The sequence below is a fragment of the Giraffa tippelskirchi genome, chromosome 1 (assembly GCF_054371585.1).
Source record: "Giraffa tippelskirchi isolate mGirTip1 chromosome 1, T2T-mGirTip1v1.2.pri, whole genome shotgun sequence".
NCBI lineage: Eukaryota > Metazoa > Chordata > Mammalia > Artiodactyla > Giraffidae > Giraffa > Giraffa tippelskirchi.
Genome location: NC_137275.1, coordinates 181,570,969 through 181,597,380, shown reverse-complemented (window position 1 = coordinate 181,597,380; position 26,412 = coordinate 181,570,969). Strand labels below are relative to the sequence as shown.

Here is a 26,412-nt window from a genome sequence, read left to right as displayed (position 1 = left end):
CCAGCAGAGTTGCGAGTCTGAATATGATGATGGGGTATGGAGAGCCCAGTTCTACAGCAGAAACACTGTGAAAGAACCAGGTGTGGGAGTGCTGCATGTTGCAAAATAATGGTTTAGGATTTATTAGAAATTCTGGAGATTTCCCTGGTGGTCCAGTGGCTAACACTCCATGCTCCCAATGCAGGCAGCCCGAGTTCAATCCCTGGTCAGGGAACTAGATCCCACGTACTTCAACTAAGGGTTTGAATGCCACAACTAAAAGATCCTGCATGCCATAACTAACTGAAGATCCCACATGCCTGGCGCAGCCAAATAAATAAATACTTTTAAAAATTCTGGCTCATTATGGTAGCTGGGTTTGCTAAGGACAATGTTAGACTTCATCATAGAACATCAAAGACCTTTTCAGTTGTGGTTTCTTACTTACTGCCTTGTCAACGTCTGCTGGTTTTATATACAGTGTTACACCGATAACTTCAATTTGTTATAATTAAAATCGACTATGTTCTATATGGTTTCATGGAGGCCTACAATTCAGATTTTGTACCAAATACATTTGATGATTAAAGAAAATATAAAATAGGAAATCCAGCCAATATCATAGCGTTTAATTGAAACAAGCTGTTACAGCTCTAAACCTATTACTAGATTCTACTTAAGAGCAGCTCACCACTCAGATTCTTGGGAAGGGGTACACTGTTCCTTATTACACAAGATTTAGAGAATTGACCGAAGCCAATTTGGGACTGGTTGGAGAAAGGGAAGGTGATGGTCATTTACTTGCATTCCTCACATATCTCATGCAAAAGCTGCTTTTACAGTGGCCAGCAATGACATTTCAGGAGCTCAGTGAGATTACTCACAGCCAGTTACTGGGAGCTTAACAGTCCTCAGCAATCCTGGGCACTGAAGAAAATTTCAAAACGTAAACCCTCTTCTGCCTGGGCATCCCAGTGCCTTTTGAGACTGAAGAATAACATGTATTAGTCAGATTATGAAAGAAGGAAAAGAATGACAACCATTAGTCCTAGGTCTGTGCTGAAGACGGCAGAATCTACAGTGCAAAAGCAGTAATTTTTCAGAGAGCCATTTCCAGTGAGTTCTTCAGCAGCCTTTCCAGAACCATTCTATAGATGAGAAAGCAAGCCATCCCCTGCCCATTCTTATATGGGCTAAAGATCTCAGAGTGGCTGCTCATCTTAATTTGGGGAAAATAAATTATGGAGTATTCCTATGATCAAACTCAACACAGAATAATATATTTGATGAATTCTTAATGACATCCACATTTTGATGACAATCTCACATTTGAAAATGATTACCTATAACAATATATTTCCAGCCAAGTAAACCAAATCTTATTCTTCGGGGTTTTCAACTATCTAGACTGGTCTGTGTGTCCTGCAGGTGAGAAGAGAGGCTGCTGTGCTGGTAACAATGAGGAACGACCTCCCTGCAAGTGTCCACCTAGCCGTGGAAAGCATTGCCTGGGCAGGAAATGAGTCCTCTGGCATTGGAGGCATGTAAATTGAAGTAGAGATCGGAGGAGAGTCAAGGATCCCACGTATCATTGGATTTTATGTGGTGTTACATCCCTGAGATTATTCACTTTCTTTAGCGTGTTTTTGTTGTTATTTCACCTTCAGACTATTCTCCTTGGTTTACTTTGCAGGGGGCAGGGGGTGGTGGGTAAGTGTCACGTACAAGGTTTCCCTTCAGCTCTCCTGAAGCAAATTTCCAAGTCCTTCTAGAGTCTGCTTTTCCTTGACCAGAAACCATCATAGACACAGGGCAATAAACTAGATCTTATAGCAAATTCTAGGAAGAAAAAAGTGATTTATCTGCCACAATTATTCTGGGCAAGCCTGCCGCTTTTGTGTATGACCGAGTGTCTGAGCAGCTGCAGAGTGTGCCTGCACGGGTGTTTGCAGGCGGATGTGGGTGTGGGCTTGGGCATTTTTCAGTCTGAGACCAGACAGCGAGGGGTGTGGAGGGGGCAGAAGTGTGAGGGGAAGGGGTGTGGGGCAGGGGCAGGGTAGCTGGTAAGAAGAGGAGGGAAGATGAGAGTAAGTCTTGTAATGTTTTCTGCAAATTTTAATTTCTTATGAAAGAGCTGGTCCATGTAAAATGAGTTCTGTAAAACTCAACAATTGTTTCTTCTCTTTCTGAGAAATGAGCTTTCCATGAAAATTGAGTTACTGTTTCAATTAAACACACTTGAGAGCTGACTGAAAACGGAAATTCAGTTCAGTGATGGTGGTGGTGTCTAGGGAGTCAGCATTTCCCACAGCTTTGTCCAGGTGGGGTACACAGAGGGTCTCCACTCCCCTAGCCATGTGGATGAACCCTCCCTCCTCTGAACCCCAGTGAAGCTCAAGACTAGATCTCTAGAAGGAAGTTCACCTTATCTTTATTGTCTGCCTCTGCAGAACACAGCTTATCTCATCAACCAGGCCAGGAACACAATGGGCAGGAACCCCACCCTCACAGCACCAAGTGGGCTTAACAGACAGAAGATTACATGGGTTTATGGAGAAGGAGGAGAATGAAGGCGTGTGAGACTCGGAAATGGAGGATTCATCAAACTGCTCACAGAAGCCTGTGCTAGATTCTAAGGAGACACAGACGGTGCTTCTACTCTGGTTGTCCGAGTGGGGTGGGGAGCTGACTGGTAAACTAACAGCTATAGTGTCCCTGGCTGGAGGGGTCCCAGCAGAATCAATATTGAGCTAAAGGGAAGTGGAGGAAGGAGGGGTGCTTTCTACTCATAAGATGTCCAGGAGAACTTCCCAGAGGATAGATCTGAACTGGGCCTAGGAGGATGAGGAAAGGGAAAGGAAAGGAAGCCCCACGCAGAGGCCAGGAGGTTGTGCGAGCCTGGAGCCTTTCAGTAGGGCTGGCTGGCCTGGAGGCGGGTGTGTGAGGGAGCAGGGGCAGGGAGCTAAGAGGTAGGTCAGGAAGGGACTTAAAGATCTGCGCACAGTGAAGGTTCCATCCTGCAGGCATGAGGGAGCCAATGGTGCTTTCTCAGTGGAAAGACAGTGAGTGATGAGAGCTTGCTCGAGGAAGATGGACTGGCAAGTGGGGAGAAGGGGCACCAGTGAGGGGCCTGATGCCACCCTGTAGGAAAGGAAGAATGAATGTCAGGTCAGGGCAAAGAGAGAGGTGAGAGATGTGGACTTAAGATTGGCCACTCCTGGCCACGGACTGATGGTGGCAAGAAAGGGAGAGGAGGGAGGAGTTAGAGAAGACTCTGCTTTTGAGTCCAGGTGACTGGGTGGTTGGCAGTGCCATTCTTGGAAGCTGGGAACATGCAGGAGTAAATGAGAGAAGATGCTGAGTGCAGGTTTGGGTATAGAGAGCCCTGGGGAGAGACATCCAGCAGGGAGGAACAGGATGGGATCAGAGGCAAGGTCAGGTTTAGAGGGCAAAGAGGCAGGATGCGCCTGGTGCTTCCCTATGTAACAACACCCCGCCCCCTTTCCCCGTACCTTCTCTCCTTTCATTCCAGGAAGACCAGAGGCTCCATCAAGTCCAGGTTTTCCCTCAGGCCCCTGAGGAACATCAAGGACAATCAGCCTACAATATCTTTGATAAGTATCAAATACAAACCCTCTTTGGAAAAGGAGGCCAGAGCTGAGAAGACCCAGCAGGTGAGGCTGGTGAGTTTAAAGCCTTGTGTCAGTCTGTAGCGGAACAACCGTCCTGGCCACAGCTCGGCCACTGCTGGCTGTGCACCTGTAAACGAGTGTCCTTCACTCTCTGGGTTTTGTTTTCTCTTCTGCGGGGGAGTTGGGGGCAGGGCTGGACTAGATGGTCTCTGGGGCCTCCCACCCCAGGCTGAGCACTGATGGACTACGATTCTAAGATTTTACATGAGCCTGCATTTCCTACACAGACTAAGATGAAGCAGTGAAACAACGTGTAGGATGATATTTTCCTTGGCTGTTGCTTCTTATCTGGAGTCTTAGTAACAGTAATGTCTTGGCTGAGGAGGATTTTGTTTACAAATGCCAGCTAGCTGCTCACCTCCTAGTCATAAGCCTTAGCACTGGAATCTGCAGTCTGTATCCCCTCCCTGGCTAAAGGAAGCCCCATGGGTACAGAGAGGGGGTGATGACTTCAGTAGCTTACCGGGGGACCAGGTTCACCAGTAGGTCCATCTTCTCCAGGAGATCCAGGGGGTCCCATGAAAACATCAGTTCCTGGTTTTCCTGGGATCCCAGGTAAGCCAGGTGGTCCTGGGGGACCTGGAGGACCCTAAAAAAAGACACCTTGTTAAAAAACAGTGCAGGAGGGGACAAATGAATATGTTCCATTCACTCCATTGTTGACAACAACCCTACAGGTAGAGACTGGTGTTGCTCCTTAGAAGATGGGGAAACTGAGGCTCAGTGAGAAGACGTGACTTGCTTAAGAGCTCACACACACAGCTAATTAGGAGAAGAGCTGAGATTTGGACCCAAGTCTTTTTAAGCCCATTATATCATGTTTTCTCCCCAGAGGTATGTATACAATAAAGATGCAATTTGTTGGAATTCTCAGAGGTGCTCTACTTTAGTTTTCTGATTACCTGAGAGGTTAGTCCAAAACTGCCTACTGTTAGAAAGTGAAAGGGTTAGTCACTCAGTTGTGACTGTGTCCAATTCTTTGTGACCCCATGGTCTATATAGTCTGCCAGGCTCCTCTATTCATGGGATTTCCCAGGTAAGAATACTGGAGTGAGTTGCCATTCCCTTCTCCAGGGGATCTTCCTGACCCAGGAATCGAACCCAGGTCTCCTGCATTGCAGGCAGATTCTTTACTGTCTGAGTTAAGGCCTATTGTTAAGCCTTATTAAAATACCCCTGCAATGTACTAGTCTTTTTAGCCTGGGGCTGGGTTTGCTGATGCCACCAGCTTGGATGTTCTAAGTGGGTCCTGTCCCACTCACCCAGTGAGTCCTGAACCCTTCCAGCCCTGCCATGATGAGTGGGCAGAAAAGCAGCTGAGCAGAGCCCTCTAGATGGGGATTCTTGACAGGGGCTCAGAGGAAGGGATGGAATGAGGTTGGGGCTCTGAGGACAGATGCATGAGATTCAGCTGAGAGGAGAGGTGTTCCCAGGGGGAAATCTAGAGGGACCAGTGGGGGCCAAGCCTTGGGCAAGAGGCTGGGGGAGCAAGAGTTGCCAAAGAGGCAGAAAGAGTGGTCTGGAGAGGTAGAGAGGGGGCTGCCTCAGGGTAGGGAGGGTTTTGAGAAGGGTCTGGAAATCAAAGTGTGAAATGCTATGTAGAGAAGAGGCCAGCAGGTCTCTGTAATGGGTAAGGGGGTGGGGGGCAGAGCCGGTGGTAGAGGTGGAGGTGATGGGCATACCTGCTGTGGAAGAGCTGCTGGAGAAGGCTGCCAGGAGAATGAGGCAAGTGTAAAGTGGGGCTCCTGACTATAAACTAAGGTCAGACTCACCTAAAACTGACCAAAGATGGAAATGCCGAGCATACATAAATGTAGATGGGAAGTACAGTGAGTCCCAGGAGCCCACCGTCAGCCTCAGCAGTCATCTACAGTGGCCAAGCTGGTTTCATCTGTTATCAGTCCCTGTGTCCCCCTCCTGGATCCTCATGAACGCTGCCCTCTCCCTGCCACCCGACACCAGGGCTTTTAACCCTTCACACTCACTCTTAACAGCTCCTCACTGTGCACCAGGTCACCAGAGCCAACATCCAAGCCCCAGCCCAGGCCGGAGCCCTCAGCCTCCTCTTCCACCTGCAGAGAGAAAAAGTTCCCACGGCTTGGTTTCACCATCACTCTCCGAAGATGGGCATGTCACTGAAAGTTTTCCAGTATTCTGTGCCCCTATAACTGCTGCTGCTGACTTCCCTTATGGCTCTTTTGCCTGATCCTGCTACAGCTGCCCTCCTTCTTCTCTCCCTCCCAGCTGTGCAGCCAACATACGGCCAGTGCTCAAACACAGGACACTTTCACAGCCTCTCATCCCCTCTTTTCCTGCATTTCTAACCCCTACTCGTCCTTCAAGGTCCAGTTCCATGGTCACCTCCTCCAGGAAGCCCTGCCCAACCCCGTTTTCAGACAGAATTCATCTCTCCTGCTCTGTGTTCCCACCAGCCTCTGTGGAGCTCTGGATTTGGCCGTAGGGCCACCTGGCATTGAAGCTCAGTTGTGTGTATTTGTCGGCGCCGCTAGGCTAGGACTCCTCCAGAATCGGCCCAGTCCTGAGACACCTCTGGGTGCCCAGGGTCCATCATGAGATCTGACACCAAGAAGGCACTCAATGTCTACTTGTTGAATGTCATCAAATTCCTCCAAAGAACAAAATGAAACTTTCAAAACAACTTTCTGGCACTTAATTCCTGAGGATGGGAACCAGGCAAAGCCTCCTTCAATCATCAAGTAAGGAGGATCTGGGTTAGGGGTTAGAGCTAAGTCTGGGCATGTTGTGGTGGTGTGTGCATGTGGGTGAGAGAAGGGAGGTGATGACATGAGGTGGAGAGACGGTTAGGAGGCTGCTGTCACCATCCAAGGGATGAGGAGGCGCTGCACAACTAGACTGAGGGGCTTGGGGACTGATTGGATCGGGGAGGGGGGGTTGCACTTGAGGGCATTTCCTGGCTTCTCTCTTGGTGATCAGGAAGATGGGGTACCATTCCCAGAACAGGGGAACCCTGCAGGGAGAGCAGGCCTAGGAGCATGGTGATAAGTTCAGCTTGGGATGTGAGGGACCCAGGGGCCTTTCAGGGCACAGGATATAAAGGAGCTTTATAAATATAAAACTCCTGGGCTCCAGGAGAGAGTCCTGGTACTGGAGTGAGCCCTGCACTGACTGGAGGGCCCTTGAGAGGGAGAATCCTCTGTGGCTGTTTTGTGCATCCCTACCCTGACAAGCATGGATAGGAATCTCACCGTGGGTTCAGTAGGCCCAGCAGGTCCAGGGGGGCCAGGAAACCCCTCCTCAGCTTCACCCTAAAGAGAACAAGATGTCAGTGGAGCACTGGGCACCCCTTCCTCCTGTCCCCTTCTCTCTCCAGAAATTATGCTCATCTTCAGAGGAGGCTTATGCAGGAGTTTTATATATCTAATTTGTTGAGCATGTACCACATGCCAGGTAAAATTTTCCAGGTATTAGCTCATTTGATTCTCACCACGTCCCAGGGAGAAGGTCTACATCCCCATTATACACATGAACAGACAGAGAGAGGGGTGTGGCAGGGCCAGATGTGGGTGTCCCTCTCACCCATTACCTTGGGTGAGTCTAAGATTCAAAATCATCCAAAAGATACTTCAGAGTGGGTGCTCCTATTACTGTCTTTGTTGTGTTTTTAAACCATTTGCTGAGGAATCAGGGTATCTATTTCAGCTCATCACAGATTCCAGACACAGGCACTTAGGGTGATGTATCTTTACAGGTTATATGCCAGGATGAAATGCTGCATGCTCGTCTTTCCCTTTCTCCTTTCTCCCCCTCTCCCCATCTCTCTTCTTTTTTGTTGTTGCTTAGACACTAAGTCATATCTGACTGTTTTGTGACCCCATGGACTGAGCCCACCAGGCTCTTCTGTCCATGGGATTTCCCAGGCAAGAATACCGGAATGGGTTGCCATTTCCTTTTCTAGGGGATCTTCCCAACCCAGGGATTGATGCTGTGTCTCCTGTGTTGGCAGGCAGATTCTTTACCACTGAGCCACCAGAGAAGCCCCAACCTCTCTTCTTAGAAATTTTTAAAAATCTCATTGGAAAAGTCAGAAGCACCCTTGGTGGAAGCACCACCATATATTAGGAACCTATCAACCACCAAGGTTCTGCTACTTTAAGGCCACACTTGCTGAGGTTTAGAAAGGGTATTTCCTTCCCGGGCTTTTGCATGTATCTATTTTTAAATAGTTAAGACCACACAGTATACTAAGTTTCAGAACCAGCTTTTTTCACTTAGCATTGTACAGTAAGTATTTTCCTCTGTCATTAAATACGCCTAGTAAGTTTAATTTTAATAGCTGCATAATGTCCCATTATTTGAACATCCTTTAATTCAGTTAACTCCCCTATTATTGGCTAAACTGTATTCAGTTTTCTTTTTCCATTAGGGACAATACTAAGATTAACATCCATGTACAGAAAGCTTTTTTAATATAAGACTACCTCTTTTAGGATTGATTCCTTAGAACAGAAGTGTCTGGGTCAACAAAATGCAATTTATGGTGTTTATATGTGTTGACACAGAACTTCTCAGAAGCAGTCAGTCAGTGACACTGCCACCAGCATAGCTGGTCTCACTAGGTCCTCACCAAACACCAACTTCTCAAAGCACAAAATATAAAAGATCTAAGGACAACTAAACCAGGTTTCCCAACAAATCAATGGAAAAAGAACAAAGTAGGTGGGAGACAATCATAGACTAAAAGAGACTTAAGAGACACATCAACCAAACAATGTAGACCCTGTTCGGATTCAGATCCAAACTAACCATAAAAAGGCATTTTTAAATAGCCAGGGTATTAGATGATGTGAAGGAACCACTGTCAGCTTTGTTAGATGGATAATGACATCCATTATCACCCACTGATGGATGATACTGTGGCAAAGGGAAAAAAGGCCCCAGATCAACCTTTTAACAATACATATTAATGTGTTTTTGAGTTAAATCATATGATGCTTAGGATTTGCTTTAAAACACTCCAGCCTTCCCCTTCCCTTCACTCCAAAAAGACAGCTGTAGGAGGTGGAACAGATAAAAGCAACACACATAATGTTGCTGACTGATGTATATGAGGGGCTTTATTATACTATTCTAAGTCCTTTTGGGAATTTTTAGAGTTGCCATAATAAAAAAGTTTTAGAAAAAGGAGAACTGGCTCTATGTGAAGGCACATGGCCAGCCAGCGCTGCTGCACCTGATGTGGCATCTCTATGGGGAGATGCAATCTTGGGGTTTTGTGTGTTCCTTGGGGTGAGGAGCAGAGGAGCAGGGGGACTTCATTTAGGGAGTCACAGCACAGGAGCTGGGGGCCACAGGCATCACAGCCAGCCTGGTGGGTTCCATGTTCATTGCCCAGTCGAGTCTCCTGGGAGCATGAACCCTGGCACCAGGGGCTCCTCAACTGGCTTGGCAGTGGACTCAGACACCTGCAGCAACCTAAGCATCCCAGGTGTCTCCAAGATGCAGAAAAGTTTAAAAAACCAGAGCTCTTGCTCACCTCCTCCTTTTACAGAAAGCAACACCAAGACTCACCACAAGTCAGAACCTCAGCCTCCCGGCTCCCATCCTGGGGCCTCTTCACTACACTACACTCTAGGGGATGCTCCAGGGCATGAGTTTTGCAGGCCAGTATGCCTGGCTTCAAATCCTGACTCTGGTCATAGGGGCATGCCACAGCAGGCAGGTTCCTTTACCTAAATGTCACTCCCCTTGCCTGGGAAACAGAGATGACTCTCCTTGCACCAGAGAGTGGTGTTGTGCATAGAATCAGATCAACTTGGAACCCAGAGCGCTTAATAAATGTCCATGCAAAAGGCTTATTTCTTGCCCCTTCACTGTGAGTTCCTTGGGGATAGGAACGAGGTCATATTCATCTCAGTTTCCAAGTGTATAGACTGAGGGCCCTGAGTTGCTGCGCATTGAGTCATGAGAACATCAACAAGTGAATGAACAAAAAATAAACAGACAAAGCAGTGCTTGATAAGTACCAGGTGCTGGTGCAGTGGGCTTTTGGGACTTGCAGCTGGCTCTCGGATGAACCATCCCATAGCCCCTCCAGTCCCGCGTCAGCCCTGGAGCACTGTGGCTGAGGGACCATGTGCCTGGAGGTTGACTCACGGCTCTGAAAGCATGTGTGACCAAGTGCTACTTGGGGAACTGGCAAGCCCAAGCTGGTCACCAATGGAATACTTCCCTTCAAAAATATTGACACTTAAAGGGCAATTTAATTCCCCAGTTCACACAGGCCCATGCTGAGGGACTGGTCTGGGTTTCCCACTTCTAAAAGACAAAGTCACAGCCCTTAAGTAGTGACAACCTCACACTTGCGCACAGAACTTTCTAAACATTCTCTGACCTGCATTTCTGACTTGACATCACAGCTACCCTCTTTTACAGATGAAGCAACTGAGGCCCAAAGAAAAGGATTTGCCTGAGGTCATATAGTTGCAACCCAGAATTATAGAAACTCGTGTTTCAAGGCACCTGAAGGTAATTCGACCTTCTCCCCACCCCAACACACACACACACCTTTGATGCTTCTATTTCCTTTATAGTCTCTGCCACATCTTATAAGCTTTCTCACCTCCAGAATGGGAAGCTCATGACATTTGAGATGGGCCTTTGTACCTTTCAGCAGGTCTGCCTATTAGACTCACTTCAATTAAAGATGTGGGCAACTTGGAACACAAAGCCAGGTGCCCTAGGTTCTTACCTCTTGCTTTATCTCTACAAACTGCAGCTTCCTCGTGTGTTCTCTCAAAAGCCCCAGTTCTGCATGTTGCAAACCAAGATGAAAACCCAGGCCCTTCCCACGACTCTGGCCTTTCTTTCCCTCCTCTGTCAGACTGGCCAAGTCAAATCTTCACAACTCTATGTGAAGTGAAATCTTCACTTACCGGAGGGGCCTCTCTTTCAGGGGCTACTGAGGGTAAGGGGAGTGGGGGTCCCTCAGGGGGAGTGCTGCCCAATGCGTCTGCCCCAGCTACAGTAAGGGGCTCCTCTGTTGTGGCTGCTGCTAAGTCTTCGTCACCAGCATCCTGAGAAGCCAAAGCAACATAAGGACTCATGTCACCTCACCCACAATGCCATGTACACACTGCTGCTGGGGAGTTTTGTTGACTGTCCTTTGAGGGGTGCTAGCCCAGTTTCAAAGCACTTGCCTACCTAAAACTGTCATTACTCTCAACATACTCACCAAAGCACAGGCTCATGATCTTCTGCTGAAACATGCATCTCCTCTAAGCCCTCCTCCCTAGCAGTGCTCACTGCCTCCCCCGACCCCAGCAACGCTGTCTAACTTTGGACCACACTCTGAGAAAGTTCTCCTCGGACAATGATGGGTGTAGTAGGGTCAGGACCAAGCCTGCTCCCCTGACCCCTTCTGCCATGCTCCTCAATTACATCCTGCCTCCCTCTGTTAGTGCCGACCTAAATCTGTGCCCTAATGAAGTCGCCTGTGCATTTGGCTCTGGGAAGGCCAGTAACTGCTCCTGTCTCATGACCCTGACCTCCCTCCCCACTGTGAGCTGAAGAGGATGCTAGGAGACACCTACAGAAGTGATCCCTTGCTCGGGGGCCGCTGTGGGGGTGACGAAAGCCAGGTCATCGGTGAGGACCCCGCTGGCCTCTTCTTCCTCAAAAGTGCCGAGTGGCATATCTGATGCAGCTTCTACTGTTGTAGAGCCTTCTTCACTGATTGGACTCTGAAAGGAAATTGGCACAATGGATTGTCCACCTTGTCCATACCCCGGGTTGCTGGGTGTGTGACTGCAGGGAGGAAACTACTGAGGTCATCAGACAAAAGCATGGCCATAGCTCATCTAGGACCAGCCTTAGCCCACAGACCCCCCAGAACTCCAGGCTTAGAATGCACCCCTTAGGTCATCCCCTCCCTGCCCCAGAGTCCCCTCCAAGACATCTCTGCTGGGTGCACATCTTCAGTAATGGGAACTCCCCACCTGCACAGGAAGCCCTTCTATCTCCAGACAGTCTCCAGCTCTGATAGTTTAGTTTCTTTTGAGTAAAGACTGGAACCTGATCCCTAGCTTTCTCACCCTGTGACAAGGGATTTGCCTTTAAAGAAGAAGGAAAGGTAAGGGGGGAGGGAAGCAAGGTGAAGAGGAAGAAAAAGAAAGAGCAGGTGGTAGTGATGATTAGTTAATTAAAATAATCCATGTAACCACCAAGTGGCTTGGGGAGCTCCATCACCTGGCAAGGGCATAGCCTCCCCACTGTAAAATTTCCTTGTCTGGACATTAGTATCAGAGGTGAAAGGCTGAGAATGAATGTGTGGAAGGTTCTCAAAGACCATTGTTGGTATGTGATGGCCTGATGACCCCCTCCTTTCATGCACTCAGCTAACATCTACTGAGTCCCCAGCATCTGCAGGGATGCAGACAGATCTATGAGCAAGATGTGTGTGCTCCCCAGCCTCAGAGCCCACAGCCCAACTGGGAGCCAGAAATGAGTAATTTACCAAGTCTACTCTTAATTACAATTGTGATGAGGCCTTCCAAGGAGACATTCGGTGGTGCTGTGAACGTCTCTGACAGGCAGACTTCACAGCCTGGGAGGCACCTTCCTAAAAAAGTGATGTTTGAGCTGAACTCTAAGGATAAGCAGGAATTAAAGGAGGGAAGGAGGAGGAGGAAAAGTCCAGGCAGACAGGGGAAGGGTTGGGAGGATTCTAAGGCAAGGAGGAGAGAGGCACGTTCCAGAAACTGAAAGAAGGCCAGTAAGGCTGGAGCACCGAGAGCAGGGACAGTGGCCTAAGATGTGGCCCCGAGGCTGGTGAGGCTGAACCCTGCAAGCCGCAGCAGCCAGGTGGGAGAGCAGGGACTGCAAGGACAGTGGGAAGCCTCCCACAGACAGCTGCCCCCACCAGGAGGAGCTGGGAGAGAGGGTGGAGGAGGCCGGGGGAGGCCTTGGCCATCATCTGGGCTGGGGATGCGGTGGCTTGATCCAGGGGGCTGGCACTGGAGAAGGGTAGAAAGAGGTGCAAGTGTGATATGTTGAGGCAGAAAAATCAACAAGACTTGACACGTGACAGAATGTGGGAAGTATGGAAGAGGGAAGAGAATTCTGGATTTGGCAGCTGGTGGATGAGGACTCCATCATCTGAGACAGGAACCCAGGAGTGGAAATAAGGAGTCTAGGTTTGAATCTGTTGAGTCTGAAGGACATGCAGGACAGCCATTATGACAGTGTTACGGGACAGACTTGCAGTGTCCTCGGATGCTTGCATCCTGCCTTCAGGAGATGGGAGTGGTCTCTCCATGACGCCTGAGAGGAGGGTTGAGAAGGCCTGGGCAGGCCGTTGGACCCTGCCACGGCTTGCTTGAAACTGGACCCTCCACTGTGCTCTGACTGCCTGTGCTTGTGCCCAGAAATGGGCATGGCTGTGGCCGCCATCACCTCCTCCACTCACCCCCAGCACTCCTCCACTCCCACCCCCGAGCCCTGCAGCAGCCCTGCGCTGTCCCCATGCCTCCAGGGGCCACAGCACACTTCACAGCACACTCACGGGCACTGGCAGACCCCACCTCTGAGGGAGTATTTGTCAGAGAAGTGCCTCCTCCCCATTCAGGTTCTTCTGGATTTGCTGGACAGAATGGAGACCAGCCCACTCAGAAGGCTGGGATTTGCTCCCAGCTGTTACCCACAGCCTTCCAGCACTTTACACTCTTTACCAGAGTGACCGTTTCTCCAGGGTCCTGGGTGGGCATAGGGAGGATCAGTCCCCCGGTGGGCACACTGCCGGCCTCTGCTTCCCTGGCAATGCTGATGGGCTCCTCGGCCTCCCCTGCTGCTGTCGCTGCCGAACCTTCTTCGTTTTCTGGACCCTGAATAGGAAGATATCACCAGGGCCACCATCACTGACCTGCTGCGCTATGGCTGGAAGGAGCTGAAACTGCCATCTCCAAGGTCACCAACCATCATTGTGACAGATCTGATGGATGTTTTCCAGGCCTTTACTCACTGGGATTCTTGGCAGGAGGTGGCATAATTGACTATTCCTACAGCAAGGCAACACCCCTGGTCCAGACCTAGACATAGCCCCCAAGCCCACCTACCGCCCAGCTTGCTTACTTCCTTCTTTCCCTATTCAGGAGTCAAGGGATCTAAGATCCTGATGTGACTATGTCACTTCCTCCAAAATACCCTTCAGTGACCCCCACTTCCGCTGAGCATTCAGGTTCCTTTTCACAGCATCTGTGGTCTCAGAGGCCTCTCCAGCTGAGTTTCCCTTCCCCACTGCTCACACCTGGCCCTGCAGGCATGCTGCACTTGTGTAGGTCTTTTGTGTTCATCTTGATGCCTCCAGCTTCTGCTCCTACTAGCCCACCTCCTGGAACACCTGTCTCACTCCCATCATGAGGCTACTTCTAAGCATCTCCCTGGTCTCCCCTTCAGCATCCTTTACCCAGAAAGGCCTCCTGGACCCCCAACTCTGGGTTCTGGGTCCCCTTTTTGGTGCTCCCCTGTGCTTCTCCTATTGTACCTCTTCCCTCTCTGTCCCCAGGGGCTGGGTCTGTCCTTTTCACCTGGTGCCCAGCACAGCACGGTACTCCACAGACACCTGCTGAATCAGTCAACGGAGGCCCCGGCCTCCAAATCTGAGTCTACTTGGACTTGGCCCCACAAGGCTATCACTCTGTACTTTGCAAGCAGGTGACGAAGACCAGTGACTGCTCCCGCCCGAGATGCCACCAAACTCCAGAAACAAGTGAAGTAGAGCATGCACTCTGAGCTGCTTACCAGAGAGACCCCCTCCCCGGGGTCCTCGGTGGACACGGAGAGGGTCAGTCCCCTGGTGGGCACGCTGCTGGCCTCTGCTTCCCTAGCAGTGCTGATGGGCACCTTGGCCTCCCCGGCTGCTGCTGTTGCTGCCAAATCTTCTGTGTATGGACCCTGGGAACGAAGACATCACTAGGGACCGGATCACTTGCCCACAGCCCTGATCAAGATGGCTGTGGCTGGCAATTTGCATCTCTGTAGCTTCCTTCCTCAAAGTACTTTCTTATCTATGATGTTGCCCCAGCTCCACAAAAGCCTCCAGAATCCCTGTGGCAAGAGAGACTGCAAGGCCCCCGTGTCTTCCATCTGATTCCAAGCATCTGTTTGCCACACCAGTGACTGGGAGATCGCTGCCTCCTGAGACACCTGCTCGGGTACTAGACACTTCGGTCTAGCCCCGTCTGTCTCCCTGTGACCTCTCCTGTGTGCCCATCCAGGAGCATAGGAACAGGGTGAGTGTCTTCCCCCATGACAGTGCTTCAGAGATATGTAGGCAGAAACCCTGTCCTCCTCAGCCTTCTCAAGACTGGACAGCACTCTCTTTCCCTGTGACTCAGTTTCCTTAGAAAATTCACAGGCAGATTCTCTGAAGGTTACACAGCAGATGCAGGATATGATGAGAGAGAGCAGCTTTGGCTGCTGGTGTCACCAAACCAACTGTGCTTTATCTCGGTTTCACAAAGGTTTGTTTTTTAAAAAAATATTTTGGGTGGAGTTTTGCTGTTTCATTGCAAAAAATAGTTCTTTTGACACTAAAAACACTAAATTGATCAGAGTTAGATTTCTTTGCTGAAGGACTTAGAGCCTATAACCAGAATACAGAGAGGACCATTTCCCAAACTCTCTGGGCTACAGAACTCTTTTCCCATATAACATTAACTCCTTATAGAATTATTGTCCCAAGAAAACAGAGAAAAGATGATGTCATAGGATTTTAACAAATTGTTGACCAGGGGATTTTTGCAGAAACTAAAGCCTTTGGTTGGCGATTTGTTATATAAGTGAATATTGAAACACTCCAGTCAATAATGTTTAGGTAGCAAAAAATGCATTAATACATCTCTGGTCAATAAGTCGTTAAAATGAGATTTTATTCTGACTCAGTGTCAGCTGAAGTTCCAAAGGGCAAGTATAATTCAACAGGCTTCAGATAACCTCTGTTAACCTCTAAAAAAAAAAAAAAGAGCCAGACCACTTTTGTGGGACATGTACAGAGACAATGAAAGGAAACGGAATCAGCTCTATCCTATACTAACGGCATTCGCCCTCCACCTGCCTCCGGGCTATGTAAGAAAAGGGAAAGAATTCATTTAGGGGCTCAGCAATTAGAGAATAAGAATTCCTTTCGGCAATTTCCTAGTGGCACAGTGGATGGGAATCAGCCTGCCAACGGAGGACACAGGTTTGATCCCTGGTCCAAGAAGATTCTGCGTGCTGCTGGGCAGCTAAGCCTGTGCACCACAACTACTGAGGCTGCGCTCTAGAGCCTGGGAATTCAACTACCGAAGCCCACTTGCCCTAGAGACTGTGCTCCGCAAAAAGGGAAGCCACCACAATGAGAAGCCCGCGCACTGCAATGAAGAAACCCTGGCTCATCATAACGTGAAAGCAACGAATACCCAGCACAGCCAAAAATAAATTAATTAATTTAAAAAAATTATTAAAAAAAAGATTCCTCTGGAGACAATTTTCTGTGTGCCGTGGCTTCCCCCAACCCTCCACCATTTGTTGAGCAGAATACATACTCTTTGGACTTTGGGAGACAAAGGGACTGGTGTTTGATTCCTCTAGGAAAATACCAAAGGCAAAAGCAGGGAGCCATCTAGACTTAGAGTGAAGAGAGAGAGAGACAGAGAGATAACTGTCCTGCTGTTGCTTTCCTGGTGATAGAATGATAACAACCACTCCAAAAAGAGCCATTAAAGCCATCCTGAGATGAACTCAACCCATAGGGCCCCCTAGAGGTTCAGGGTGACCACAGAGTGGAAGCCCAAGAGGAAGTTAAAAGGTCAAAAATGGACTTGGGTTCTAGATCCCTTGCAGGAGGACCTCTGGGGAATCACAGAAGCCCCCATGAGAGAATATTCCAACAATAAGACATCTTCCTCACAAAAGGCCCAGATCATAGTCTGACCAGCCACATAAAACTGTGCCGGTTTCTCCAGATGGGCCAGGCTCTGCAGATGTTGAAAACAGCTCCTAGCAGGTGGGTGGTGATGAGAAAGAGGAGAAAGAAGTAAGAAAATAGACAGGAAGTTCCTGTGCTTCCTTCCCTGCCTGGCTCCTGGTTGTATCTGTATTTTCATTGGATTTTTGATATTATGCTGGACTGGATTTTGGAAATACCTGTGAAAATAGGCTGTTTACCAGACAGTGACTGGGAGAGAAGTGTCTTGAATTTTCATCCCAGGACAGGGGAAGGAATGAGCTGACACATAGTTCTTAGCAGAGGCCAGAGGTAAGAAGGTTCTGAGTTGGAGAAGGAAATGGCAACCCACTCCAGTGTTCTTGCCTGGAGAATTCCAAGAACAGAGGAGCCTGGCAGGCTACAGTCCATGGGGTCTCAGAGATGGACACGACTGAGCGACTAACACAGAGGTGAGAAACATAATATGTTTTAATTTGGCACCCTCCCATGTCTAGCATTTTAAACAGCTGGCTTTGCATGTGTAAAAGCCAATTTCCAAACAATACAGCAGACACACCTGCAATAAATCTGATTCTATACTGAAGGGGCTCAAAGGGTGGAAGAGGCCGTGCATCTTCACAACAGGAGGGGGTCAGGTTCTGTGTTGAGAACCCAGCATTCACCTCTGGAGAGGTTTGAGGACCTGACACAGCCTGAGCTGTCTCCTCTCTTGTCCTGGCACATCCTTGGGGAGCATCTTGGGCCCTGGGACTCCCACCTCCTCTGTACCAGAAAGAGGGAGGCAGTCTCCATGGTGCTCAACTAAACTCTTGCAGCCTTCTGCAGTGCCCAAGACAAGTCACCATCAAGTCTGAAATAAGCAAGCAAATGTACTACTGACTTATTTGAAATTTACCATTCACTCACCTCTTCAGTGACATGAAGGAAGGCCCCATCCCCTGAGCCAGTGTCTGTAGCCGGGGAACCGTCCACAGTCTGAACTGTCTCCAGTGTGTCATTCAGGATCTCACCAGACCCTACAGGGAGCAGGCATTTTTCAATGAATAACTGCACTTTGCAAGTGAAAAAGAATGAAGTTTCTTTTCATCTATGACTTGAAAAGATGTTAGCAATACAGGATTAAGAGGGAAAGTGTTGCAGAAAGACAGACACTGAAAGGCAGTATTGCAAGGTGGTTTTAATTACAGGCTCCAGCATCAACTGTAGGGTGAAACCCAGCTCTGCCGTTTACTAGGAATGTGACCTGTGGCAAGCCATTTAACTTGTGGCCCAGGTTGCTTCCTATAAAGAAGGGATTGTTATTCCTATCTCATAGGGTCATTTTGAAGATTATGTGTTACAAAGATTAATTAAGCTAATGCAAGAAAAGCATTGAGGACAGTGCCTGACATACAGTTAGCAATGGATAAATGTTCACTGTCAGTGTGGTTCTATATTTGTAAAAGGAAAAAAAAGACATGTATGAGAACACATGCTTTATTATCATTAGATATATTATCATCAATATATAATTAATATAACATATAAACTATATAGATACATACATATATATGTGTATGCAGACAAACCACACTTACTAGGCTAAACCACAGTACTTAATATCGGTTTCCTCCAGAGGACAGGAGAGGAAACTACCATTTTTTTGGTTCGTACAACTCTGTGTTGATTGAACTGTTACCACAAGCACATATTTCTTTTGCAATTTTAAAAAACAAATGGAGTCCTAAAGCAAAGAAAAAGACATTAAACTAACACGAATGCCTGCCTGTTCTGGGCTGGGTCCCAGGCTCACTCGTGCCATGCACTCCCTCCTGGAATCCTCCGGCTGGCCCTTCGGTGCTCCGCACAAGGACCTCCCACCACCTCACAGTGGGTGGGCAGAACCAAGGTACAAGTCCCACATTTTCAGTCTCCCCACTGTCACCCCATGGCATATGCCCTGCTCTGATCTGCATATTAGCACCTTGTGATTATTAGCTTCATTTTGCAGAGGAAGAGCAAGGTCCCACACAAGAGGCTGGGAGGGGCTCTGAAGCCAGCTATTTACACACATGCTGTGCTCAGCCATATCCGCGGTAAGGACAGTGTCGAGGGGCGGTGCTGAACTATTCAAGGGAACCTGTGCCCATGTGCACTTTAAAAAACTGAATATCCTGGAGTCATCAGCCCCTGGCCAGTTACTCTCTCATTCTCCCTACTCTGGCCACCAGGGGGTGCTGTGCAAGCAGCCAGAGGGACCCCAGGCCTCTGCTCCCCACCCCTTGAAGGATGAAGGTGAGGGTGGCTCAAATGTCCTGTGCCGGGATGGTGTCAGCGACCCTTGGAATACAACTCTTGGGAGGCTTTCCCTAGCCAGGGTTGGGGCTCGGGGTCCAGCTCCTTCCTCTAAAGATCTCTAGCCAGCTCTGCTGTTTCCGCTTGGCCTCTGTCTGCCACAGAAGGAATCTGGCAGATGCTGGGAACAGGCGAGCTGCGCTCAGACTGGGTCCCACCTCCTACGCACTCATTTCTCAGTCTAGGAGAGGCCTCGCCTCCCAACCCCGCAGTCTCTGCCCTCTCCTTGCTCCTCTCTCTGAGATCCTAATCACCCCCTGGAGTGCAGCATGCACAGCTCACAAACCACTTCCATACCCGCAGCGGCAACATTCAACCCTCTCATCCACCCGGGAGGCAGGGGTTGTGAATGCTCCCGGTGGACTGAGGAGAGATCCAAAGCTTGAAAATGTTGAGCAGCTTGCCCAGACAGCAAATAGGTGGCTGAGCAGGGCTTCCGTCCAAAGGGTCTACTCTCAGCCAGCAGTCTTTCCATAGCTACACCCTGACTCCTTGCTGCTATTGTGACTTTATTAAATTATTATACAATTTTTTTATTCAGTACTGTATACCTTCTCTCATGAACAGACTTCCCAAGTTTACTTGCTAAAATAACATTCATTTACTGATGAAAGTAAAAGTGTTAGTTGCTCAGGCTTGTCTGGCTCTTTGCAACCCCATGGACTGTAGCCCACCAGCTCTTCTGTCCAGGGGATTCTCTAGGCAAGAAACTGGAGTTGTTAGCCATTTCCTTCTCCAGGGGATCTTCCTGACTCAGGGATCGAACCTGGGTCTCCTGCATTGCAGGCAGATTCTTCACCATCTAAGTCATCTTTTTAGACTTATAAAATACAGAAGAAAAAATAAAATGAAAACCACTTATAATCATGCCACCCAGAGATAACTACTCACAACATTTTGTTGTATATCATTCTAACACACACACACACATACAAACACACACACACAGCTCTACGTGGCAATATATAAATAGATATAAGTAACATATATTCAAATTTAGGGTCATAGCACACATATAGTTTTGAAAGCTGCTTTTCCTACAGAGTTCACCACGACCATGTCCCTGGGTAATTAAATTTTCTGTGTCACCAGTTCCAGGGCTGCACGTGCAAATGTGGGGGGTCTTGTACCTAAATCTCAGTGCTCTGGTGTTAGTTACAACTTAATTCAATTTGAATGGCTAACCCTCTGATAAAGGGCAGAAAACGCAGGTTGATCTCAGGCTGTGGGCACATGTCCAGCTGCTGCCTGGGGGATCTGTCAGACCCCGGCCTTCTGCCGGGGCTCCTCTGTATGGCTGAGCAATGGTGAGAGCCTTGGATGGGGAACCAGGAGGCCAGGGCCTGCGGATAACCTCCTGGGTGTCTGCCCTTCTCTGGCCATCAGTTAGTTTCCGATAAGTGCCAACAGGAGTTTAGATGGCCTGATCCTCTGAGAGTTGGTGAGTTTGTGGCCAAGGCTGGAAAGAGTGGGGATTCTGGAGTCAGGCCTGAGTGCTGGCTCAGTTCCACTACTCAAGAGCTGTGTGACTGTGAATATGTTGCTCACCTTTCCAAGCATCGGTTTTTCCATCTGTAAAATCCTGGCCAATAATACCAACTGGGAGATGTGTTGTAGGGATTGGAGAGGAAGTATATAACACTTGGCCCACAGTAGGTATTTAGTAAACAGTCACAATGATCATAAGCTTTTCACACCTCAGGCCCTCCTAGATGGGTGGAGTCTGGGGCTTAAAAGTTGTTGGCATCAAGATTAAATGCCAGCTCTGCCATTTATGAGCTGTACAGTCTCAGCTGGGTGACATCACTTCTCCATGATTTGACTTCTCCATCTTATTTGCAAGATGAGGATGACTGCAGCTCCTTACTCAAGGTTGAGGGGAAAGTCAAGTGAGATGCTCCACACACACATCATCTATACATAAACACATCACCCAGTCATCACTCAACATAACCCACTGAGTATGAAGGAGCTCCAGGGACTTGCCTTGCTCAGGGCTGCTGTGCAGGTCAGCACTCAAGTTGCTGGTTTCCTTGGTCCCTTCAGGTACAGGTTCACCGGAAAGCTCTGCATCCTCAGAGGCAGGGGATGGAGTTGGAGGTGTGTGTATGGGTTCAACTTTTGCTTCTTTAGACTGCAGGGAGGAAAAATGAGACCCAAAAGGATTTACTTGGCATGAGAACAGAAAAGATGGCAGTGAGTATCACTGGAGAAAATAGTATCTCCACAAAAGCTGAATAAACCCAGAAAGCCTTATCCTGCCTATTGTGTACCTGGGTCATCACTGATCTTCCCCAGTCCCTGAAAAAGGTGCATGTTGGGGTAATTAAACTTTGATCAGTTTACAGTGAGACTCTGCTACTCTCGGATAAAGCTCCTGGAGCACAGAGATCACATTCCTGTGATCCCTGCATCCCAGGCCAGCACGGTGGAGGTGCTCAGTAAAGATGTGTTAGAGGGAGGAGACGGAGGGAGGGAAGGAGGAAGGAAGGATGGAAGGAAGGAAGAAAAGAAGGGAAAGAGGGAGGAAGGGAGGGAAGAAGGGTGGGAAGAAGGGAGGAAGAGAGGGAGCAAGGGGGAAGAGGGGTGTGTTCGGTGAAAGCTGGATAAATCCAATCCCAGATGCATACTAATCATGCATGCCTATGAAAATAAAAGACAGGTATGGTTTCCTTTCTAGGAAACTTCTGTTTCTGTGTAGCTTTTCCAAAGCCAACCTATATCTTAACCACCTTTGCCAACTAGGAAACAACAAACAAACAAAAAACCAACAGTTGAAAACAACAGTTCAGAGAGACCTAGGTAGAAATCCTGATAAAGGGTAGCAAAGGTCATCCCCAGACCCAGAATCAAATAGCAGTTCCTGTGACCCAGGGCTCATCAGTGGTCAGACAGTCTCATTTTCTGAGCTCAAGGGACTGGGGTGAACAGAAGGATCCTGCCGATCAGTGTTGAATCTGTGGTATGAACAGGACATAACTAAGACATTAAGGTTTCAGGGTAAATTTCTTACCACAACCATCACTTACCTATCCTAATAACAGAAGGTTATTTCCTTAATGTCAGAACCTAATATAAAAATGATGAGTCTCTAGTCCATCAGAACAAGGAAGATTCTTACGGGCCCCATAACTTAGGATTTAATGGTTCAGTTCTCATAATCAAACTCAGGTCAAATCCCAACTCTCCTTTTATTAGCTATGTTATGTTGAGTAAGGCATATAACCTCACTGAGCCTCAGCTTCCTCCCCTGTAAAATGGGGCCAATGATAACTACTTAAAAGGAATAAAATGCATGGAGGTGCTTGGTACAGGGCCAGGTCCAGAGCATGAGCCCATAAATGGTAGCCATCATCCACATCATTAGATGTGATTTCTCTGGGTATTGATATTAAAGGTAATAATTATGTTTTTGCTCATCTGCACTTGTAGTTTTTTCAATAATGAATATGGAATATTTCTGTACTAAAAAAAAAAAGATGTAGTTTATTGTACTATAAAGTTTCCAAGGTGAGAGCAAGGATGGAAGGCTTCAAGGAGTTGAACCTTGAAGAATAAACCGTTTTAGAAAGCAGGAATGGAGGAAGGCATTGAGGTAAGAAGGGACAAAGCACTGACAGGGCCTGACAACCTGAGCTTGGAGAGGGTTGGAGGAGTAGCAGGGGGATAAAGCCTGGGGAGGCAGCAAGAGGGACGGGACTGGCTCTTAGGTGAGAAGTCTGGGCTTGTACCAGGAGCAACAAACAGCATCCCTTGGGTATCAGGATGGGAGAATCTGGACAGGTGTGTACTTTAGGGAGTTCACCCTGGTGTTAATGAGAGCATAGATCTGGGGGGTTGAGGTTTAGGCCAGGAGACCAGGAGGATGCACTAAAGAAGCCTAGTGAGGCAGGAACCAGGAGGAATAGTGGGAGCAGGACACAGGCACGCTCCCACCCAAGGAGAGGTTGGGAAGAACACCAAGTAAGGACTCCTCATTCCCAGCTGTATGGTGACCTAACAGAGCAATAAGGACCTCTGCCCCAGGCAGGTCCTCTCCTCTCCTCTCCCTGCCAAGGGTCCAGGGGAAGCCACTACACATGGTTCCCTGATGGGGCCAAGAAAGCCTGTGTCTATCCTGGAGCAAGGTTGCTGGTGGCCGGAAGCCAAGCGGCTTCATAAGGGACGTGGGATTTGAGATGAGGCAGGTAGGGCAGGGCAGGGTGCAGGAAACATAAAACAGTCAGGAAAGGGTGGGCTAAGCTTAGAAACTCAATGTGGCAAATGCTGAGTTACAGGGAATCACTGACTCCAGCCTGTCAGCTAAAAACCTCTTTAGACAAACTCCTACCAAGGCAGCCATGAAGCCTGGGTTCAAGGCAGAGCTGGTGAGCTAACCCTTGGTGGTCAGGGTCAAGGGTCCTGCCTCCAACAGGCTGCTGCTGGTTTTCAGGGGTTAGTGTAGACGGAGAACCAGTGTGGCCTGTGACAAAACGAGAATGGTGAGTCTTTAATTTTAAATTAAAATGTGGTAATTTGCTGGCCCTCATTCAACACATATTTCTTGAGGCCCTACTGTGTTCCATGGCTTGGCTGATCCCTGGGATATGGAAATGAATAAGAAGGGCATCTGTCCTTGAACTGTTGGACAACTGGGGAGACACAGACCCAGGCACTACTTGCTGTGAGATTACAGGATGGAGAGCCACACGTGAGGAGGGGAGCCTGGCCGTGGCCTCCAATGAGGGGCTTTGGACTGGACCCTAAAGGAGTGGGAACTGGCCAGGTAGAGATGGGGTGGCTGAGGGCCCGCCTGGCAAATGGGACTGCAGGGGCCAAGGCATGGACGAGGGCTGGGTGTTCAGGGAATCTGTGAGCCTTGGGTGTGGCTGGAAGAGAGGTCCTGAATGTGGAGAAAATTCCTCTGCAGAGCTTTGTGTAAGACAGACCCTTGATCTCACTCCACTCATTCACAAATCTGAATGTCTTGGCATGTGCCCAGGCAAGGGGCTTTTTTTAAGACCATCTCCCAGCTCTGCCCACCCCCCCACCCATACACACACACACTATATATAAACACATACATACACACACAGATACATACACACACACTCAGGACTCTGATGCACAGCCAGGGCTGAGAACCATAGGGTATTAATTCTAACTCAGCAAAGATAGAACTTGCCAGAAATGGAAAGGCGTGTCAGCAGACACTGAGTTAGCAGGAGGAAGAATGGGGCAGCAGGGACTCCTACCCTACATGGGGAAGGAGGTGAGGAGGGGTTGGCTTTTTAAGTCCCTGACCGCTCAGGCAGTCCATGATTCAGTCTGAGGGTCATGGCTTGTATCTTAGAGGGTGGCAGGTTGGAAAGGGTGAGGACAGGGAAGTGAGATTCATTCCAAGAGAAAAGCCAGATAGAGAAGGGAGGGGAACGTCTGAGCCGAAAGAGGGAAATTCCCCCGTCCTGGGGCAGGGAGCCAGGGAGTGGAGTTTTCCAGGGGAGGGTGAAAGGGGGCAGCCCCCAGTTTGGAGCTGACACGACTGACAGTGGCCTGGACCCCCGCTAGAGAGCTGGCTCTGCCGCCTCCAGACTGCACACCCTCAGGCAAAGCTTTGCACTCCCGCGTACCTCAGTGCCTCCTCCGGGGAATGAAAGGAGAACACTGCCCCACAAAGGAGGTTACAGCCGTGCCTGACCCGCCTCCACCTCCATGGCCTCCCATGCTCTTAAGCCCCACTTCATGTCCGTCCCTCAGGACCACCTTGGGTTACAAGTCTCTCTGCCTGAGTCAGCCTCACTCCTAGCTGTGAACTGGTACACTGGGGGGCAGCATCAGACCAGAAAGCCTAGAGGACCATGGCTCTGTGCCCTGCTGCCCTACATCCTGGACATGCCAGTGGGATGGCCAAGGGACGAAGGGCTCATGGGATTGCAACACTGCTCAGCACAGCTACCCCGAGTCACCACCCCGGCAGGCACCTTGGACCCTTCACTTTCTCCATCACAGCTACCCCCAAATTGGCTGTGGTCCGGGATGGGGTCATCCCTGCAACACCACCCAGGCCAGCAGCATAGGGTCATGGCCAAACCCTTGATGGGACATAATGGGACCTGTGCTCTAGCCTCACCACACACCCTAGGCCCAGTCTCTTTCCTTCCTTGGACCTCACAGTTTGTTCAGTAGTACCAAGGCAGTTTTCTGTACATCTCTGAACAGGAAGAGGTGACCGTTAAGTCCCTCTCACACTAACAGACTCTGGTCCTATTCTGCCCCACCCACACCTCTGTCACTGGAGGTCTATGATTTATAGCCTCTGCCTTCTTTTCAGCTCCCTGCTTTCCTCCATCAGAGATGTGTCCACAGACTGAACCAGACCAGTCCAGGAGATGGCTGGGGCTTCCATGTTCAGTGACTCAGACACTGCTGGCTGTTTTTATTAGAACAGGCTCCTTGGTGTCTCCACAGTCTGATTCAGTGCTTTCAAAACCACTTCCTTGTCTCGGCCACAGGGCACATTCCCAGGAGGGAGGAGGCCCACACCACTGGGAGGATGGCTGCCTTTCCCATGGGACCAGAAATGAGCTCCTGGGAGGGCTCTGCATCTCATAGGAGTGAGGGCCCCAACTTCCCTCTCATAGCAAGAGCCCTGAAGAAGTGTGACAACAGCCACTTCCCTTGTGCCAAGCACTGAGCCGAGACCTTTCCCTTGCACAGCCTCATCAGACCTCGCAAGGACCCCACAAGATAGCACTCTGATTATTGTTTGGTGGAAGAGGGGCTGAGGCTCAGAGAGGCTGAGTAAGTCACCTAAGCTCACACAACTGGGAGGCGATGGAGCACAGAGTCCGCCTTTGGACAGTCCTCCCCTGGTCACAGCACAGGGTGGCACTGGGGTACCGGCGTTCCCCTACACTGAGGATTTTGCAAATGCCCACCAGCCAGTATTTTCCTGACTTCCCCAGGTGAGCTGTCAAATGAAATCACAGATGTGAGAACAGAGACTTCAGACCAAGACTCTGGGTCCTCTCGGACAATGCCTAACCGTCTAAAAGCTGACCAAGATGACACAGCACAGTACCCAGTACTCACTGGGGCTTGAGTGTAGGTGACCGCTTCCAAGATCTCAGCTACTCCATCTGTCTCCTGGAGCCCGCTGGTCTCTCCAGATGCCTGTGTGGAAACAAATCATGTAGGCAGAGGGGGAGAAAAGTTTATAACTGGGGAGTCATAGAAACAGACTCCTATGGAGAAACAGGGTGCATGTCAAAGGAAAGATGTAGATGGAGGTGTACAGAGAAAGTGGGATGAAGGAGAAAGCATGTGATTTAGCTATTCTTTTTGTCTCCTTCCACATTTTATTGCTCAAACAAACAAACAAACAAAAAATACTATCAGTGTAGTCTCTCCAACATACCTACTTAAATTTTGCTCAAGTGCCCTCCTAGCTCGATCAAAAGGCAC

General features: G+C 49.0%; 1 protein-coding gene across 9 annotated transcripts in view; it reads right to left on the bottom strand.

Annotated features, from left to right (window-relative positions):
* Positions 1–26,412, bottom strand: part of COL15A1 (collagen type XV alpha 1 chain) — a 102,488-nt gene that overhangs the window by 37,247 nt on the left and 38,829 nt on the right. For 5 of the 9 annotated variants that reach the window (XR_014060097.1, XR_014060096.1, XM_081512036.1 and 2 more), the window contains 11 exons: positions 26,041–26,121; positions 20,956–21,103; positions 17,542–17,651; positions 14,448–14,600; positions 13,379–13,531; positions 11,243–11,392; positions 10,586–10,726; positions 6,899–6,958; positions 5,657–5,743; positions 4,135–4,260; positions 3,492–3,554 (listed from right to left, as the gene is read on the bottom strand). Coding sequence is in view for 7 of the 9 variants with exons in the window: in XM_081512036.1 (XP_081368162.1) it covers positions 3,492–3,554; positions 4,135–4,260; positions 5,657–5,743; positions 6,899–6,958; positions 10,586–10,726; positions 11,243–11,392; positions 13,379–13,531; positions 14,448–14,600; positions 17,542–17,651; positions 20,956–21,103; positions 26,041–26,121 (1,272 nt within the window). In the remaining 2 variants the exon portion in view is untranslated. Of the gene's footprint in view, positions 1–3,491; positions 3,555–4,134; positions 4,261–5,656; positions 5,744–6,898; positions 6,959–10,264; positions 10,291–10,557; positions 10,727–11,242; positions 11,393–13,378; positions 13,532–14,447; positions 14,601–17,537; positions 17,652–20,955; positions 21,104–26,040; positions 26,122–26,412 lie in introns of all 9 variants that reach the window. The other 4 variants (XM_081512061.1, XM_081512060.1, XM_081512059.1 and 1 more) reach the window with 3 other exon arrangements.